The sequence below is a fragment of the Pseudorca crassidens genome, chromosome 5, assembly GCF_039906515.1.
Source record: "Pseudorca crassidens isolate mPseCra1 chromosome 5, mPseCra1.hap1, whole genome shotgun sequence".
In the NCBI taxonomy this organism is placed as follows: Eukaryota; Metazoa; Chordata; class Mammalia; order Artiodactyla; family Delphinidae; genus Pseudorca; species Pseudorca crassidens.
This window is the reverse complement of record NC_090300.1, coordinates 55,250,449-55,271,751: the sequence shown is the minus strand read 5'-3', so window position 1 is coordinate 55,271,751 and position 21,303 is coordinate 55,250,449. Positions and strand designations below refer to the sequence as shown.

The 21,303-nt window shown below is 39.8% G+C and overlaps 1 protein-coding gene across 3 annotated transcripts in view; it reads right to left on the bottom strand.

Annotated features, from left to right (window-relative positions):
• FNDC3B (fibronectin type III domain containing 3B) overlaps positions 1-21,303 on the bottom strand; it is a 358,179-nt gene that overhangs the window by 272,411 nt on the left and 64,465 nt on the right. For all 3 annotated transcript variants that reach the window (XM_067738062.1, XM_067738064.1, XM_067738065.1), the window contains exon 2: positions 18,831-18,969. In XM_067738062.1, the coding sequence (XP_067594163.1) occupies positions 18,831-18,941 (111 nt within the window). In that variant the 5' untranslated portion in view covers positions 18,942-18,969. The remainder of the gene's footprint in view (positions 1-18,830; positions 18,970-21,303) is intronic.

Genomic DNA, 21,303 nt, shown 5'->3' with positions numbered 1-21,303 from the left:
AAATTCGTTGCCAAGTCCTTGAATTCCCCTAGAAACCTCAGACAAACCAATAAGCTAACCACTTGATTATCACAATCATCAGATGCCATTTCTCATGGCCTAATAACAGGCATAAGAAAAATAAGACTACTGCTGAAAAGACTGGGTCTTAGGCATCTATGCTTCCCAAAAGTCACCTGTCATCAACAAAAACGACAGGACTGGATTAACAGGTAACCAAGGAAAGAGAAATAAGATGAACCAAAAAGAACATTTTTATGCACTGAAATCACACCAGTGTCTGCTGAAAATATATACATTTGACCTTGAACCCTCTGCACAGTTGGAAATCTGCATATAACTTTACAGTTGGCCCTCCACATCCTCCGATTCAACCAACTGCAGATGGTGTAGCACTGTGATACGTATTTAGTGAAAAAAAATCTGCATGTAAGTGGACTACGCAGTTCAAACCTGTGCTGTTCAAGGGTAAACTGTACATTCAAATGAGTTCAATAACTGCATTTCAAATAAGTGTCCTTAGAAGAATTACTACTCTACTCAGTTATAATGCAGCAAATATTAATGCTTGCCCAGAAAGGGTGAGGCATTCCTCCAGGCCACAAAAGAGAGTCTTAAACAACACAAAGTTCTCCCTACCACAGGCTGACAAATGGAACTTGCATGGGATGGGAGTGGGGAATCACTTAAATAAAAATTAAACATTTACAGATAGTGGTAAGGGCTATAAAGAAAATACAATGGCAGCTTGTAAGAAGTTATATATTTCTACTCCCTCTAATTGTATTCTGCCCTGAATAAAGAGATTCTATTACAAAAAGAGCTGTTTGCTAAGAATAAAAATATAGCATTAACTTAAACGAAAAAAATGCAAAATGTAATATAGATGGCCCAAACTAGGTTAAAAACCTGTTTTAAGAGAGCCACAAATGGCCAAGTCTAAAGTTTCAACTACAGTGCTTTCAAGATAGAAACCAAAAACATTAAAGACCAAAATTCCATACAAGCGTAAGTGTAGTTTTTCCCTGGCTAAGAGTAACGGCTACCAAATATCCTTGTGCATTTGCAGCAGCATTACGTTTATTGAAATGGATTTTTTTTCATTTTATTAAATATATTTTCACAGAGTTGTTGAGTATCAAAAAGATACTTCCTCCTTTAGCTGAAAATTATATTCACTGAGAACAAATTTTTGTTCCTGTCATCACTGTTTCAGGATCAATCCTTATTAAAAATGTCCACCATTTGAGGTTAAAACCCCTTTCCACCCCTCAATTCCATCCACACACCCCATACCTCCAAGCTGGGCTCTGGCCACACTGATGGGGAATCAGCAACTTGGGCCACTTTTCACCTAATCAGCCGTACCTTGAATGTGTTTTGCACACTGAATCTTGCATGTCTTCCTTCATTTAGATCCAGCTATCTCATGTCTGGTTTTGATTGGCTGGGACATGATCCACATTGATGTGCTAATTAATGGCACACACCTGTGGTAAGCTGTGCAATAAAAACCTAAATATACAACTCTACTGTGGGAATCTCAAAGGCCAGTGAAGAAACGTATTTAACGGCCTACATTCCCAATATTCTACTACTTTTAAAACCCATTTCAACGTTGGCCATGTCATTCACTGAACAGTTCTTCCCCACCTAAGACATAATCAAGAAATAATGTTCACGTGTTGGGCAAAAATTGTATTCCATTTTTTTTTATTGGAGTATAATTGCTTTACAATGTTGTGTTAGTGTATGCTGTACAATGAAGTGAATCAGCTATATGTATACACCCCACCCATCTAGGTCATCACAGAGCACCGAGCTGAGCTCCCTGTTTGTTTTAATTCACTCTTTATTCCTCGAGAAATGTAAGTATTTCCTATAAACGTATTAACCATTTTGATAAACGTAAAAGGCCTCTTATGGTTTTCCAGCTTTTCTTTGCTCTTCTGATTGTGTTTATATTAACACATATTCAGGGATACATTTTTTAAAAATATTCATATGAGTCTGTTGCTGAACTTCTTATTCCATTTCTGTGTTGATCTACTTCTATACTAGTACTATTCAAAAATAATTATTATGGATTATGATATGCTTTGGCATCTGGAAAGGCTTAGATATATTTATTGTTCTTTAAGTTTTGATTATTCATATGCATTTTCTCTTTTAGATTATTTTAGAACACCCTGTCAAAGTCCATAAAAATCCTTTTGAGAAAAAAAATAAACAATGTGCCCATGAAGAATGTTCTCATCCCTATAGCTGACAGAAAATCAGTTCCCAATATTTTGTCATTAAACATTCTAGAGTTTACTTTTCTTACTACTATACTTCCTTAATTGCTTAAAATTAACACTACTATTGCCTTATATTTTATTCTCACTAACATAAAATCAGAAATGAACACAAATATGAAATGTTCTACAGTTTTGGAAGGATTTTGTGGAAGAGACCCCAGCCCTTCCCCACCACTTCACAGTATACTATCATCACTTATTCAGGCCTTGCCTTTGCATTGATTATATTAAACTTATTTAAATCAATACCTCATGCAATTATTGAAACCCTGATCATTCAACAAACATTTGCTGAGTAGTTACTACTGGCCAGGCACTTTATTAAGCACTGATGATTCTAAGATGAGAAAGATTTTGAAATCCTACCCATTTATTGATGCACTAGTAGAAAATACAATGAACTATAATAAAAAATGATTATTTGCTATCAAGTGGTATGGAAACTGAAGAAATCATCAAGCAATCAGGAAAAGTTATAGTTGGGGGTGACAATTAAAGGGGGAATGAGGGCTTCCCTGGTGGCGAAGTGGCTGAGAGTCCGCCTGCTGATGCCGGGGACACGGGTTCGTGCCCCGGTCCGGGAAGATCCCACATGCCGCGGAGCGGCTGGGTCCGTGAGCCATGGCCGCTGAGCCTGCGCGTCCAGAGCCTGTGCTCCGCAACGGGAGAGGCCACAGCAGTGAGAGGCCCACGTACCGCAAAAAAAAAAAAAAAAAAAAAAGAGGGGAATGAGAGGATAAGCAAAAGAACAATCACACAGCACATGCATGGAGGCCTGACCGGTATGGTACGTTTAGAATTCCAATGTGCTAGAGAATTCCAGTGTGGCCGTAATGGCATAAGCATGCAACAGAGGGGTAAAGGTGAGACTGCAGAGGCAGGCCGTGCCCACCTCAGAAAAGCCATTGTTTGCCTCTCTTGGAAGTCTGGACTTTATCCTGTGAGCAGAGTTTTCCAGTAGGAAAGCAACATTATTAAGATAACTCTGTTAGTAGCGAGAAACTCAAACTGAGATGGGAGATACCGAACACATAGACACCAGCAAAGATATTAGTGAAACATCCACCTGTGACATAATTCAGGGGTTACACTGTTCTAAGAGTTTTCAAAACTAACCGATGGTTTAACCTCTAAATATGACCATCCAGATCACAGGGTTTGCTGCTGAAGAGTTCTGCCCTCCCTCCCTATGAACGCTGGGGCATCTCGGATTGCAGAGAGAGGTGTAGCAGTGTATGGCTCTCCCAGACATACTTACTTAATTTTTCCTACTTCCTGTCACTCTCTCTAATTCTATTATCCAACTGTGATTCTGTCATTTCCATTTTCCACCCCTCCTATCACTGACAACTGATAGGCCTTCACAGTCTGTCCCTCTCTTGAGTCTCCACCTTTTCCTAGACCTTTTCTGTCCCTTATTTCTTCTCTTTGGTTTCTTGCTCTAAAAAGCTAACCCCCAAAGCACTCAGCAGCCAACCTACCAGTCTTTTCCTTTACTTGTAGTCAACTCATCAGTCCAACAGGGGACTATGTTGTCCACCTACTATGCTGTGGGTTGGTTTGCTGATCAAAAGAAAAGGAGGACTAACAGTAGGATTCTTGGGAAACAAATATAATTATGAGTCAAAAGAGAATCTTTACTTATTTTCAAGGGTCCCAAGTTAATCATATTCCCAAAACATCTACTTTCTGATTCCAAGGTAATCCCATTTCAGACTAGTTAATTCATTTTTTGTATCTTTAAGTTACAGTTTGCCTTTTAGCATATGATACATACACAAAAAAAGTTTGAAAAAATAATTTAAGGACTCAGAATTGCAGATAAGAAAACAGCACAACCTACAACTTAATCATTAAATTTAAGATGAATCTTAACTACTTTTTAAGATTTTAAAAAATAAGTACATAATAGCACATATTTCTTCTACATGTTTGTCTTCCAGCCACACTATATGTTGCGGTAAAATTAGATGGCGTTCCGGCCAGAGGTCTCTTCTAAGTAACATCATATACAGTATGTAAATTACTGAGTAATTAAGTCACTTTGTGCTAATCTCATTTTACTTGCAATTCTTTTTTAACTAACAGTTTAAAAAATCAGCTAAGATACCAAAGATACACAGTGAGAAGAGCAAATCAGACACATCACGGTTAAGTCCCGGCTCTGCCAGACAGGGCACTTAACCTTTCTAACCCTGCACTTCCTCCTCTGGAAAGAGAGATAAACACCTACCTTATGTGTGTGCTCTGAGGAAGAGAGCAACCCCAGTGCAGCCCTGGTGGAAGGCCTTATACGTAGTATGTGCTCAGTAAGTAATTGTTATTAATATTTCTTTTTCTTCAAATTTCTACCAGTGACAAGTCTCTCAGTTAAGGAAAAACATGGCCTCTAATAAAGTCTAAAGAAAAAATTTTACCAAAACTACCACGTTTCATGTTCTCAATAAAATCTAAAAACAGCCAATTCTCACCTCTGAGCAGATTTTCTGTTTGAGAAACATTCTGGCTTTCCTTAAAGGATCACCTCCCAACTCATTCACATTCTGGTGTCTGTTCAGCTTCCGTGGATCCCGGCAACAATAGTGACTTTGGAATCCAGTCACAGAAGTTCTGAAATCTAAGCCCTTTACATCCACAAAATGGTTTGAATTACTTGGAACCACTTCTCATTAAGATTATCATAAAGAAAGTCAGCAATAAAATGTAACAAAATAACACCACGGTATGTGGAGATTTCCTATCAAGTGCCCAGAACTCCAGAAGAGGATCCTTTTCTGACCTATTAGCTGCCTTCTCAAAGCACACAGAAGAATTAAACCTGGCCAGATTCTCTAAGAAGCATCAGGCAACTGCCTTTTTAAACACTTAAGCAACTAGTCTGAAAAGTTATCCACCATTCAATCCAGGAAAACGTAATTATACAGCTGGATACTTAAGACCATTAAAAAATTTTAAGAAACTATCCAGATTGAAGATTTCAAGGCGAACAGACTGAAAGCGCTCTTCAAAATGTAGTACTTTAAGATTTTCCTTTCTAGATTTTAGTACCAGAGCATCGTAAGCAGCTGTTGGAAAGCCTGATGCACTTACACTCAGTCTTGGAAGAAGGACATCCCTGAGTGCATCACATACAGACTTGCACAAATGAACAGATTATTCCGATTCTTCCCTCATCCCGCACCAAGTCCAAATTCAGTACTGACACTAGGCTCTGCAGACAGCAAAGGAAAAATGTGACAACAATTTTCCAGCCAGCCCCTCCCTCCTCCTCGCACGCCCTCAGCACACACAAGCACACAGCAGATTCTATGCACGTCTCTAACTCGGGCCAGTTTATGCACCATGACATCAGTGCAGTACAATGAGCCAAGTTTAAACTCCATCTGGGACAAATAATGTCCAGGCACACTGTGACTTCTTTTGTTTATATACACTGACTAAATATGTCTTGGTGGTAAATGAACTTAAGATTTATTTCCCAAGGCCTCCAAACAATATTCTACACCCCTGAAGCACCTCCCTGCTTCCAGTTCTCTTTCCAAGGCTACTCGTAAGTGATCTTTAACAGAACACATGATTTTGAAACATATAATTAGCATCTTGAGGAGAGTCAAAGTCCAAGCAGCCCTTCATCAATCTAAAACAAAGAAAATGAGGCACTCACTAGCAAAGGGGTGTGGCCTCATGGCACAAATACTGCACGACACCTAATTTTGTATTCCCCCCGAGAACAGGAATGAGCAGAGGTGAGACACTTCGGAAACGCTCATGGAATTATTTCTCTTCGATGGATAAACTTAGATTTTTTTTTTTTTTTTGGCATTACTTAAGAGAAATAATTATAAATTCAGAAAGGAAAAACAAATCTAATAGGTTCAAGTCTTACAATTAAGATTTCTTAAAACACAAAAACTGTGCCTCTGGGGCACAATTTTTGAATGGAAATGAAAGGTGGGGTTTGGGAGGAAAAGAAAGCAGACAAAAGGCCCTCTCCTTACCCCCAGACTCCCAAGGACGAGGAACCCCTGATGCCCTTCTCTAGTGACCACCATCTCCCAGCAGCTGCTGGCCCCAAAGGGAACTGCTCCCCTACGCCTAACCTCAGGAAAAGAACCATTCCCTAGGGAAAGAAAGGGAGCTACTCTGATGGCCTGGGCCTGAAACCCAACCTCTCCTCCAAACTCAGCCAGTGCCTCGAGGCTTCAGACACGGTCACCACAGCTTGGTCCACAATTCTGAGAAGCTGCAGAGCCAGAATCGCTGCCGTCTTCCAGAGTTGATATGAAGATCATATAAGGTAACAGCAGGAATACTCTTCTTTGTAAACTTTACAATTTACTACCGTGCAAAACCCAGTCCCATGTCTCTCCTGACTGTTTACCTGAACAAAACAATGGATATATGCCTAATCCAAGCAACTCCACCCTTCCTGGAAGGTAGGACATAAGTGGATTCAAATCCCAGTCCTGTGATTACCAGCTGTAAAGTACTTAACCTTTCTCACCCGTGATTCTGTCTGTAAAAATGATCACTACCTTACAAGGCGTATGTTCACAGGAAGGAATGATGTAAAGAAGTGCTTAGTACCATTCTTAGCATATCATAAGCCCTCAAATAGTTACTATTCATTCCTTCCACCACACAGGGAACAAAGAAATGAAAATGTCAAATAAAAGCCATTCTTGGGGACTTCCCTGGCAGTCCAGTGGTTGGGACTCGCCGTAGCCTAGATTCAGTCCCTGGTCAAGGAACTAAGAACTGCAAGCCGTGAGGTGCAGCCAAAAAGAGAGAGAGAGAGAAAAAAAAAAGCCATTCTTTCCAATAATTTAACAAATAACCACTCAGCTAAAAGTCGAGCATAAAATTGAGATTAAAAGCCTTCTGGTGATTAGCAAGCTTAAAAAGTAACTTTTTTTAAATTTTGGTTGTGTTGGGTCTTCGTTGCTGCGCGCAGGCCTTCTCTAGTTGTGGCGAGTGGGGGCTACTCTTCGTTGTAGAGCACGGGCTCTAGGCACGCGGGTTTCAGTAGTTGTGGCTCGCGGGTTCTAGAGCACAGGCTCAGTAGTTGCAGTGCACGGGCCCAGTTGCTCTGCGGCATGTGGGAACTTCCCAGACCAGGGATCAAACCCATGTCCCCTGCACTGGCAGGCGGATTCTTAACCACTGTGCCACCAGGGAAGTCCAAAAGTAACATTTAAGTTTGAGGCAAATGCCAAAAATTAGGTTAGACACTTGGCATTCTTTCAATGCCCCCAAAATCTGACCTTTAATATATCATTTACATTGTTACGACACTAGAATCTCTGGAATATTACAAAACATTTTAGCCTACACTTCCCCCGTGATTTTAGAATAACTTAGAAAATGAGCCACTGCCTCCCTCCAAAGAAATAGCATACACCAGTTGTGATGTCTATCTTCAAGTCTCTTTAATGGGGGCTTCTTTAAAGTTCCAAGGCAACTTGAAGCAGCACGGTGTGGAGAGGCAGTCAATAAAAAGTGGGAAGATGCTCAGGGCCTTACCTGGAGTAACCACTTGAAAAATAAGAAAACAAGATAAGAGAAAGTCTGAGAAGTAAACAGGATGTGAACACCCATCTATTAAAGGATTATGTGCTCTATCACCCAACTCCATCCTCAACTGATTCCCTGGGTCTTTAAAACAGATATTATTCACACACAGGGTATATATAAGCCTAAGGTCTGATTTCTCAATGCAAACCTTATAAGAAAAATACAGATGCCATTCCTCTGTAATTCATATAATATATATTTGTATTTAAATTACACTTATTTTCAGTCATGACTGAAGTCACCAAATAAATTATAAAGAAACAGCCATTCTATAAGGATGCTTTTTATATAGCCTTTTGCCAAAGTGATGAGAATTAAGATGAGTTATAAATAGATGCATGCTGCCAATGCAAAACAGGTCAGAAAAGATAAATGAGCTGCAAAACTCTGGCCAAGTTAGCTACCAAACAACATCACTAACTAAAGCACATGCTTCAATGTGTCACAGTTTCCCTCATGAACTAGAAGGACAACTCAATATTCCAATATACGTAAAGACCAAAGAAACTTCTATCCAAGTAACATGCCTCAGTGTGGAATTTTTCTAACTACTTAGAAAAACACACGAGTATTTTAACGACTCCTTCTAAAAATTAGAAGTTATGAAACACAGCTAGATAACAACACAAGTCCATTTCTCTACACAGCTAAGGTTTAGCTCAGAAGAATTGATTTCTACTTTTTAAAAACACAAATGACCCTTGAAAAATGCAGGGCTAAGGGGCACTGACCCTCCACGCAGTCAAAAATCCATCTGTAACTTATAGTCAGCCCTCTGCATTAGCAGGTCCTTGGTATCCTCAGTTGCACATCTGTGGACTCAACCAATGGTAGATGGTATAGTTCTATAATACTTACTACTGAAAAATATAAGTTAAGTGTAGAAGTGGACCTGCGCAGTCAAATCCATGTTGTTCAAGGGTCAACTGTAATAGGAATGGACACCCTTTGCTGATATAAATACTCTCTAGTCAACCTGCCCCCCAAAATTAGTCCAAGTACCCCCAACTTTCTGCTATCTCCACTTAACTAGTTGCCTAGTTATTTGCAAAGCAGAAACACTTGGCAAAGTAATTCTGTAAATGCAGACTGTCCATTTTATCCAAATGCACATCCACTATACCGCAAGGGGCAGGGAATGGGCAATAAAGAGTGGATCCAGGTCAAATTATTCTAGTTAATGGTTGTACTAAACACATGCTGCACATAAAGCAGATTTCCTCTCAGCAATGATCTATCTGATGGTCACCTGCTAAAGAAAAAGGCCCAGGGCTGAGAAGCAATACCAGTGTAGGCATGAACACTAAAGTGGCACTGAACTGTTTCTTCTGGAGGTCCACCACAGTTCAGCTTCAATTGAGTGTAACAGCAGAGCTGGCTGGAAAATCACTAGGCCGCTTCAGCAGCGGGCTCCTCATCAGGCTGTTTATCTTTTGCATCTGCATTTGGAACTTAGCGATTAATGTTACTAATTTTATGCAGCTTGCTCACTACTATCCTGTTTGGGATGTAACATATCTAACTGCTATATAGTCATATTTTTAAGTCAATCATCTGGACAAAAAAAAAATAGGGTCTGCCAACATGAAAACAATTATGTATAAGTAAAACACATGTCTTAACACATTCTGGATGGAGAATAGTCCCATCTTTTCTTCCTGTGTGCGTGTGTGTGCATATATATTATTTTTACTGCACTATAAGACACATCAATGGCTATCATACCACATTCAAGATGACAAATAAACATTTTCCAAAAAAGAAAAAAATTAAGAATTCAAGATTGGAAATCTACTATCAAATTTAATCTTATTCAAAGAGAAAGTCAATATAGAAATGACTTAAATAAAAATGTCTCGTCTAGGTAGTACCAGGGAAATTTTACTGAAATAGAATTTTAAAATTCTGTTTCAATAAGTACCTAATGAAAACTCAATTCTTGGAGACTGTAAAAAAGATTGTAAACACAAGTATTTGCATCTCTATCCCCTGGAACGCTGATACCTTGCATCTCTCTTTAATGTCCCCTAACTAGTGTGTGAACAGGAAAACCAAGGCGCCTGGTCTTTTCTCCTGCCCTTGTTACGCTTTGAGGAGTGCTCAGTGTGGCACTGATTGGGGATTCAAATACTGTTCACTGAAAAGCAGAGGCCAAAACAACCAATACTTGGGTCCTAAATTGTAAGACATATAATTGAAAACCTTCTACAAAGCTATACGAACCATAGCCCACACTAGTTCATTTTACAAGTCATTAAGTAGAAAAGTAAGAGGCTTAAAATCACTTTATCAGTATGATACACAATGAATGTGTCTGAAAAATCTTAAATATTTTTGCTATATTTAAAACCCAGTATGTGTAAGCACAAGAAGAAATTTCAAAAGTAAAAAAAGTTAACAATTCCCAGGTTGCAAGTTCAGATGACCACAGAGCCCAGGCAGGTCTGGAAATGGAGTGAAGCGGACAGGGTGGGGCCTGAGGACGACACTCCCCATCCAAAGCGGGCAGCTGCTACTTTGTGCCGGTCAACTGCTGCCAGCCCAGTTATCAGATCTTCTGGGTTTTCAACATAAACAGAAAGATCCAGAATTTTGTGTCAATCTTCCCGTTTTTAAAGTTGGCACCTAATTATTTTTTGTTAACTATAAAGACTTTTTTTTTAATGCCTATATGACAAATGCAATAGGTAGCCAGTTTTCAGGCCCTGGTTTAGATGAATTAGATTTGTTCATTTCATTTATCCTTCATCCACTCTGAAGGACTTACTGAATGCTACCCTCAGACACCAGGCACAGCATGAACAAGAGACACATAGCCCCTGCTCCCCTGGAGTTCAGAGTGCAACCAGACAGTCAAACATTGCAATAAGTTGAAAACAATCATAATGTGAAAACCACCATAGCGTTTTAAATTGCTGTTATTTTGCAGTGCAACCTTGCCACGCCTGTGTTTTTCCTTAATCCTCTCCTTTCTGAAGGCAGCTCCCATTTGAAGGATACTGACTGCATCTTGTATCTTATTATTATTGCCTTTGGCTAATTAAATTCTGAAGTGTCTCTCAACCCAGACAGCTCAGAGCTGTCATAATTATATGTCATGTGTCATAATTATTGTGGGTGCCACATATAACACCACCCTCTGCATGGCATCAACATTTTCCTTTATGAGACAGAGATTATGCATAGGCTATGCCTTTTCAGAAGGCTTTGTAGGGAGTAGAATTGGCAAACCTAAGGCAGAGAGGATTGTAATATCAAACCACAGACCTGCATAAACTCACTCCACTTTTTTACAGTTAAAAGGAAGCCCTCAGAAACGGGGCTGGCTGCCTGTGCTGCTGGAGAGCAGCTTTGGTGAAGGATCTGCACTTCTGCAGAATCGGTAATTATGAGGAAGAGACATCAAGAGGCCACGGGTGGGGCTTCCCTGGTGGTGCAGTGGTTAAGAATCTGCCTGCCAACGCAGAAGACACAGGTTCGAGCCCTGGTCTGGGAGGATCCCACATGCCGCGGAGCAACTAAGCCCGTGTGCCACAACTACTGAGCCTGCGCTCTAGGGGCCGCGAGCCACAACTACTGAGCCGGCGCCCCTAGAGCCCGTGCTCCACAACGAGAGAAGCCACTGCAATGAGAAGCCCGCGCACTGCAACGAAGAGTAGCCCCCGCTCACCACAACTAGAGAAAGCCTGCGTGCAACAACAAAGACCCAACGCAGCCAAAAATAAAAATAAATAGATTTATAAAAAAGAGGCCACGGGTGGGTCGCCAGGCTGGATGCATCACAGGACAGACAGATTCTCTAGAAAGAATACTAAAGAGCAAAGTTTCCAGAAAAGAGATTCAGATACGGTCTGCTTGGGGTGCCACTAACATTAGCTCCTCATTGACTATACTATCCCTACACAGTATTTACATTTCATAAAACCAAAACTGATTATATGATATGCAAAGCTTGAATAACTTCCAGCAAGGTCTCGGTTCAGGCTCAGCCTCTCCATAGACACCTTTCCCTGCCTGGTCTGTTTTCCTGCCCGCCTATCCTGCTCCCTGATCCACCCCTCCTCTGCGCTCCCAAGGCACTGATAAACTCCAAGCACTTCTCCTGTGGTTCTACACGTGTGTAAATACAGCCTTTTTTTCTTTTTTTTGGTAAACCACACTTTGCTCCCTAACTACACTGCTCATTCCTTTAGGGCAAAAACAGTGTCTTACTCAGGTCTGTGTCACCAACACCTAATACAGTCCTGCACAGAAGACGTATGACAAATGCTTATTAAAATGAACAAATCTATTATTCAGTCACTCCTTAATTCAGTCATAAATCTTATCCTCTCACTCCTTCTTTCCACCCCAGTCTCAAAGAAGAGAGCTGACAATCTTGACACAACAGGCCTTATAAGTTTGAGTAGTAGAGAGAACGCAGACAGCAGTTTGCAATAATAATTTTCTTTAAATATTTGCACAAGGTACACATTTCTCATATATTGTGATGTTCAAGAGTCTGACCAAAACTGAGCTTCCCCATACTTGGTTTCCCAAACCCAACATTTGACCAGCCTAACTTTTTCTACTTTCTAGCTCAAGCCCCAGCTTCTAAATAGGATTCTATCATAAAAGGAGATGTTATCTAATATTATTCAGCAATGATATTTTAACAGCAAGTCCCATTCTCATTTGAATATCCTTCTTTTTCCTGGGCAAGGCTCCTAAGAGCCGTTTATTCATTTTTCTACACTATACTGATTGTAAACCTCTTTCTGGCTCCCCCTGACACAGTGGCCATCAGTATGCTTGAAGAGCAAACCTGTGTGGTGAGAGGATTTGAACTACTGAATGCAAGAAGGGAGCCATCAGGGGAAAAGTTATTAAGAAGATATCAACCAGAACAGAAAAGGTCACTGGATTAGCAGGAGAAGTACATTTGCTGTAAAAGACGTGCTGATGACGAGCACCATCTGAACGTGGAAAGTTTTAATGTGTTTAATGTGCTGTCTGGAAATGTGTACTCAAACGAATGATCCAGGAAAACTCTGGCTGTGTATTCTGTCTAGGGAAACAAAGGCTTTCAGAAAGAAGAAACAAAAGGGAAAAAAAAACCCTCACTCCCAATAAAATGACGTGCTAAATGCTGATCAACCGAAACGGGCTCAAGTTAAGACAACTGGACACAACTGAGGTAACTGTAACCTCCTGTCTTCCAGGCTATCCCAGAAACAGTTTTCTGTTTACATTTAAGAAGATCCACTTCCTGAAGAAGAGGCATTAAGAATACTCATTAGCAATTAATATTCAGGAAGCTTAAAAGAAAAAAGAAAAGACAAGAAATAAAAAATGACAAAACATTTGCTAGGTGCTCTCTGTGTGCTAAATGCTAGGCAGAACAAAGAGGCGCCTAACTCTCTCCCCACCCCACTGACCTAATGAATACATATGTGAGAAGTGTCACTAAGAATATAAAGTGGCATACCACCGTCGTGTAGGTTATAAGTGTCACAGATTAAATTAGCAAATCAGTAAATTCTAGGTGAACACTCTGCTCTTAACCTAATAGTTTCTTTAACTGGTGGCTGCTCTAATTCCTCTTCAGAGATTACTGAAATATTAAACCAATAGAACAAGTTGGAAATGCTTACTCTTTCATGCTCAAAACTAGCTGCTACTTCTTAAAATCTCTAAGATGTGCTAAAAGTACTTAACGAAGATAGTTAAATTAATACACCATTAGGTTCTAAAATGTTTCAGAACATTAGGTTCTGAAATGTAACGTATGAAATGCCAATATTTTGATTACTGAAGGGCATTCACTGTAATTTATACAGCCACACACAAAAGCTCAGGTGGAAACATGACTTTTATAACTCAAGAATAGTATGTGGTTAGGCATATTAAGGTAAGCAAACTTTATTTAGCTATGTTGATCTATTTAAAGGTAGAAGAAATTATAGTGAGAGAAGCAGAAGTACTTTATTTAGAAAACTATAGTTAAAAAGAAAGCCGTTCAATTTCACTCCTAGGTATACATGAGAGAAATGAAAACACACAACACAAAAACCACACAAACATTCACAGTAGCATTGTTCATAATAGCCAAAAAGAGTAGAAACAATCCAAATGTCCATCAACTGATGAATGGATAAATAAAATGGAGTATTATTCATACACTAGAATATTATTTGGCAATAAAAAAGGTATGAAGTACAAGCATACCTCGTTTTATTGAGCTTTTCTGCTTTATTGTGCTTTGCAGGTAATTGTGTGTTTTACAAATTGGTTTAACATGGCAACTCTGAGTGGAGTAAGTCTATCAGCGCCATTTTTCCAATAGTATTTGCTCACTTCCTATCTCTGTGTCACATTTTGGTAGTGCTTGCAAAATTTCAAACTTTTTCATTATTATTATATTTGTTATGGTGATCTGCAATCAGTGATCTTTGATGTTACTATTACAAAAAGATTATGACTCACCGTAGGCTCAGATGGTTAGCATTTTTTAGCAATAAAATATTTTTAAATTAAGGTATGTACAATTTTTTAGACACGCTATTGCACACTTAAGAGACTACAGTATAGTGTAAACAGAACTTTTACATGCACTGAGAAATCAAAAAATTCACGTGACTCACTGTGTTGCAATATTCACTTTACTGTGGTGGCTTGGAACTGAACCCACAATATCTCCGAGGTATGCCTATAGTGATACATGCTACAACATGGACGAACCTTAAAAAACATTATGCTAAGTGAGAGAAGGCAGACATAAAAGACCACATATTGTATGATTTCATTTATATGAATGTCCATAATGGGCAAATTATCTACAGAGACAGAAAGTAGATGAGTGGTTGCCTAGGAATAGGGGAGAGAAGGGAATGGAGAGTGACTGCTAAAGGGTTTCTTTTCAGGGTGATAAAAATGTTCTAAGATTAATGGTAGTCTTGGTTGCACAATTCTGTGAATATAATCAATTTCGTCAAATTGTATACTTTAAGTGAATTACATGGCATGTGGATTATATCTCAATAACGCTAAGTTCCTTCTATCCACCTTGTGTATTTGTTATTGTTATTCTTGTTCATTTCTTAGTTGATAATACACTTTAAATGTTCATTCATTCATAATGAGGACAGCTTTTCATTTTAAGAAAAGAATCATCCTTTTCCTGCTACCTACATAAAATGGCAAAACAAGGTTTCAAACTTAACATGACTTCGGATAATGAAAATTAACAGTGTTTCTTATTTGGAGAGCCAGAACAGAGCAGAGAATCTTGCCAAGAACCGGTCCTAATTAAATCCAGAAGCCAACAGGACAGAAATCCGGAGGATGAAGGCTATGGGGACTGAAGAGCTTTCTCCTAACTGTGGTGGTTCTTTTGCATATATAGAAATAATTAGAATGTCCTCAGCACAGCTGCAATGTATTAAGAGTTGTAAACACATACAAGGTAAGCTTCATCTACACACTCCTAACAGAAATGCAGAGCCAGAGGGCCCCTCTCTTCAACAGTATAATTTGGGAAGTGGCTCAAGGGCCTCTCCCTTAAAACGTCACTCCAGGGGTCTGCCGGGACAGTGCCTGCAATGTCCATCATTGAAGTCAGCCCTGTGCCTCCAAATGGTCCTTGTTAAAAAGAATAAGTATTGCCTCAAGAGACAGCATAGTCAAAGCCTCCTGATCCTTTCACACAAACCCACCTGAGCAACACACCACACGTGCTCCGAGAGCAAGCAGCAAACAACAGCAGGCGCCCGGACAAGCACTCAACACTCTTGCAGTTCCTGACTCTTGGATCCGCACTCCTGGTCCTTGCTCTTTTTGGTGACGCCCCCATCCCTCCCCCTCCCCCACCTCCTCTCTGGTATTTCTCCATTATTTTGGTTTTGCTTGCCCCTTAGCCCAGGTTCCACACACAGGCCCTGGGGACTCTACCACACTTAACTCTGCCAAAACTAAATGTTAGGACCCAAAGGAAAAAGTGAAGGCTTGAGTGAATGAGGGAGACACAGAATGGGGATTCTGGGGGCAGAAAGAGGCAAAAAGAAGTGTCAGGCACATAGGCCACTGCCTCAGCAGAGCCACAGTGACAACATCAAGGCATGATACATCTTGGGCCGTTCCTGCCGAGAGGAACATTTCAAACGCACTCTGCCCAGTTAACAACTGTGCCCCACTAAGGGAAATTTAGGGTTAATGCCAGTCAACAGCTTGGCCCACATAACCTAAATGCCTAAATGTCAATGCTTCTAGCACAATCAAACATATTTGCGAATTAGAGAGACTAAAACATTTCCTTCCGATGAGATCTGTTTAGAGTAAGTGTACTCTAGTCTGAGAAAGCTCGATGTTTGTGACTGCTTATAAAACATTAACAAATCTTCCCATTTCTTGGATTTATAGAAACCTTCTCAGGTGAAATCAAAATGTGATTTTATTAACCAAAATTATTAAGCAGCTTCTACTTAGGAGCTGAGGTAGATATACAGAGTAGGAAATATCACAAGGCCTTCTGAGGAAATCCAGTCTTTTCAGTCACTGGTCATTTCTGGGAGCAAAGGAGTTTACTTCTGAAGAAAAAACTGGAAAATTCTAAGGGCTCTGTATGCTGGCTTATAAAACTACAAAAGGCTACTCTATGCAAAATGAATTATAGAAATGAGGGAGAAATCAAAACACAAAAATGGTGCACAGCTACATGGATGGGTGGTCTCAGGTCTTCCAGGTACATATGCAAAATGGAACAAGGTGACAACATCTGAGAGACCTGCATTGTTTTCCAAGTTTAGTCATATTTGAATACCTTGTCCCTGCTTTTTTTTTTTTTTGGCCTCACCATGAGGCATGTGGGATCTTAGTTCCCCAACCAGTGATCGAAGCCGTACCCCGTGCAGTGGAAGTGCCGAGTCTTAACCACTGGACCGCCAGGGAAGTCCCAACTTGCCCTTTTATTGTTTTAATTAGTGAAAATAAAGGAGACCAAACACCGCATCTTGAAACTATTCATGGCACTTTGAGACCTTCCCATGAGTGGCCGGAGCAGGGCAGTGGGAGGATGATGGAGAGAGGCAAGCTCTAACCGCAGAAGGTGGACTGGCCATGGTACTGCGCTCAGATTTTATCTCAGGTGGACAGGACAGCTGTGAGCAGGGCAGCGACATGGTACGTTTATGTTTTTAGCAGACTGCTGTGTGGCAAATGCTTTCTGGTAGAGCAAAAGTAAAAGCAGCGAGACCAGTGAGAAGAACTGTCCTACCCTGGTGAGAGGTGCTGGCTTAGAGTCCAGGAGTGGTCATGGAAATGAAGTGGACGTGGCAAAGTATGGTTTCAGCAATGTTCCTGAGATAAGGCCAACAGGACTTGCTGACAGACTGGAATAGAAAGATGACAAGAAACAAGTGGAGACTCTGGAGATGAAGAGTAATAGAGGCAAGGAAGCAGAGGCTCTATTTAGAGAAGCACTGCTATAAAGGGGAGCAGAGATACAAGATGGTAACTGGGAGAATGTGGAGTCAAGCGAGGGAGCTTGTTTCTGTTGGGTGGATGAGAGGTATAGCTATTTGTGCATTTAAGATAAAAGATACTACAGTAGATGGGTGGAAATGAGCCAAAAGAGAGAATCAGGAGTCAGGAAGAGAGATACTTGCATCAGTGGCAAGAAGGGAGGAAATTTGTTCAACTGACAAACATTTATTGAGCACCTATTAGATATTCTTTGTTCTTAAGAGGTTCACAGTCTAATGCAGGAGAAAGTAATATATATAAACTACTAAGCAGCAAAGCAATATCCAACAGAGGTATATACAAAGTATTAATGTACTATGATGGATAAAGAGTGTTAATGTACTATGACAGATGGGGGTGGGGAAGAGCAACATACTGACATCAAATAAATGGCCAATTAACTTTTCTGAATTAATATATTTTGCATAAATATTTTTCAAGCAATTGTTCCCAATTCTACTTTTGATAAAACGAAGTCTTCTACTTTTGTGCTTCTAAAGAGCTACACAAGTATAAAAAATGGCATTTATTTAGTACAAGACTGAGGGAACCCAGTTTTAGTTGTCAATTAAAAATTTAAATAATGTTATCAGAGACAATACTTGTCTCTAATAATTTTTAAAGTTTTACTTACCATTTAAATTTTTTCCCAAGTGCTACAGGAATGAGCTCAGGAATAACTTTTCAACTCTGTAATGTTAAGTAACTAGCGGCAAAGGAGTTTTTACAGAAAACAAGTACCATCATTTTCTGGGCAGCAGGCTCTACATTTGGAAGGACTGCTCCAGGAGCCAGGAAGGGTTCACACAGACCTGTGCCTCTTGTCGGGGTCAGTTACCCCCTGTGTGAGATGAAAACCTGATCCACCCTCTGGGCAATCCTGCTTGGGCCATCCTGCTCTGACCAATCAGGCAAACCAGTCAAGCACAATATATGACATAAGCAAACAGTATTTTATTCCAAAGACTTGTACGTATTTTCAAAATGATTCATTTCAAAAATCAGACATTTGTTTTTGATGCTTCAAGAATACCAACTGGATTAGGTAAAGTTTGCTGTTCTCAAAAACTACAACTTCTGATATTTTAAATCATATAGTAATTCTACAACAAAAACACTTGACCTCTAGAGAACTACAAAGGTTCAAAATCACAGATCTTGAATCTCAAAATAAAACAATTTCTGGGTTAGCAGACTTCCCTGGCGGTCCAGTGGTTAAGACTTCGCCTTCCAAGGCAGGGGGCGTGGGGTTCAATCCCCGGTTGGGGAGCTATGACCCCCACATGCCTTTTAGCCAAAAAACCAAAACAGAAAACAGAAGGAGTATTGTAACAAATTCAATAAAGACTTTAAAAATGGTCCACATCAAAAAAAAATCTTAAAAATATAAAAACAATTTCTGGGTTAACGTTTCCCACTTAGACAAGTTGACTTAAATTTCCTTCTTACTGCACCTACCTGCTGAGCTGCATCTCCATTCACCAAGTGAGGCATCATGGCTACCTCTCCGTTCAGCAATGGTGGCAGTTCCAGAGGGATCTGGTCGGTCATCATCATTGTGACATACATTCATGGAGAATTTCCCTCAACTGGCTTCCTGCAAGAAAATCACCATTTTTTTTGAAAAGGATTCAAGACCAAAAAAATTCACCTGTAACAAGTCAGCAATTTAAGTGCACCGTCATGAGGTCAGACGAAACTCAAATTCTTCTAATCACAGTACTGTATTAAAAGGGGTGAAGCAAAACCCAGGAAACAGCCTGAATTAGGAGACCACAAACCTGAATCTCTACGCAGCCAAGTGAACACAACCTCTAGTTCCTCAATTTCATTGTTTAGCTATAAATTTTAAAAACTTATGAATAATAGTAAGTCCCCTAACCCCAGGGATCTTCCTCAGAATAAAATGAGGTAACAATTTGAGAGGCTAAAAGTGTCAAACGAACACTGACCATATCATTATCTTTAAGGTAATTACAGAAAATAAGGCCAAAGAGAATGAGCTATAAGAAAAGTTTTCCTCAAAAAAAAAAAAAAGCTGTTAACAAAGCAAGTAAACAAAGGTTAACTGCCTACACTGCAGTTGTTGCGATTTCTGACCTTGCCATTAAATTGGTAATTAATCATGTTCTAATTATTTCTCTCCCGTCACCTCCTTGAATTGGATTTAACCTGCTGCATATTTACAGCTTTATCACGGCCGAATGTCTTGAGTTTTCCTGTATCTGACAGTACCCGTGGCACCTTGTACGGAATAAGGCTTAATGGCACATTCCATTGTTTCCACAGAATAAATGGTTGTCATACAGGTATTCAAAACAACGCCAAGCCCACTTTCATTCCGTAATGGTACTTGCCCCCAACATCTAGCTTTTCAATATAACAGCAGGAAAACAATGAATTCCTATTCAGAATTATAATGTTCCTTAAGAAGTATTTACGTATCCTTCAATCGTGCCTAAAACGTTTTGTCACAAAAAGTTTAACAGCAGGGACAAAGAAGAATAAACAAACACACAGGCACACTATTTTAAGTCAGTCCAGAAAGAAACTGCCATGTGGTTCATTTTAAAATTTTTCTCATTCATAATAAAGTCCCCCAAAATTTCAAATTCAAGAGGATTTGGTAAATGAATCCTTTAATACTCAATATCCAAATCAGGCAAAACAGTGGGGCAAATCCTTTAATGATTATCTCTAATTTGTCTCAGGTGTGACAAAATATTTCTTCTCATTCTTAAAACCTCCATTCTGAATGTTAAATATATCTCCCTCCCCCAAATCCCATCCAAAAGATACTCCTTCCCTGGAAGTATCAAATGATGCATAAAAGCCACCCAAGAGATGATAAACTTTATTTTAAATCGGTAAAATTTTACACTATTCATTATAACCCCATTTGGAGAAACTAATTATTTTAAGCGCCAAACAACAAAGTCTTGTTCCAACTAGGGAAGCACATTCTATAATAACAGGTCTTACAATGCAGTGTTAACAGTATCATCATGCTGTTTTATGAGGCAATTACTCAGTTCCTAAGCAAATAAAAGTACAAAACTCAAAGCCCAGTAGTTTATCCTAATGTAGGAAACAGATTCTTCCACAATAGAATTAACCAAGATAACTTCCACTGACACTATCATGACATCAACTGTTTGATTTTGAGTAGTACTACTAATGGAGTACTAATGTCCATTTCAGTTTTATTTCAAATATACTTAACCCTACTAGTGCATGAAGAAAGAATGGCTAGTTTTCCTCAGATTGATATTACACAGGCCTATTTCTTAAGCGTAATGTTTTATTTAATGTTTCTTCAACGTGCAGGTTGGATAACCAGGGTACTAATTTACATTAAGGGTCTGAGGATAAAGCATCTGGGAGAAAGAAGCACTACACACTCACTTCCACCTTTTCCTCACCCCTCCGCAGGGAAGAGCCCCAAGGCACTTGCTGGTAAGGTTATGGAGGTTGTGGCTCCGTCCTCTCCCCTCTCCTCTGCTAAAGTAGTGAGCACCAAAGCCCTCTCCCACTGGGGGACAGTCCTGGTCATCTCACAGACAAGCATAAGGATAGAACCTGCTCTTTTTTCATCCTGTGCACGCAGGTACTGGTAGGAGGACAGAATTGTGATCTAGTATAAAATTTAGCCATTCCTGGCCACCCATCCCTAATACCAAAGAATGTCTCAACTCCCAACATTATGTCTAACACTGACAATTCCAATTTAAGAAACCTTCTGGTTGGCATCGTAATAAACAATGGGACTTGCTATCATCAAAACACAGCAATCCAGCCCCACTAGCTGGCACTCTTAAGCACAGGTGTCAAGTCCAAACTGGGCAGTTAAACTCCAGGTTCTGCAAGTGTGGGATAAAAGGACAGAGCCCCTCCCCGGTTCCATGAAAGGCTTATAAATCTACGATGAGGG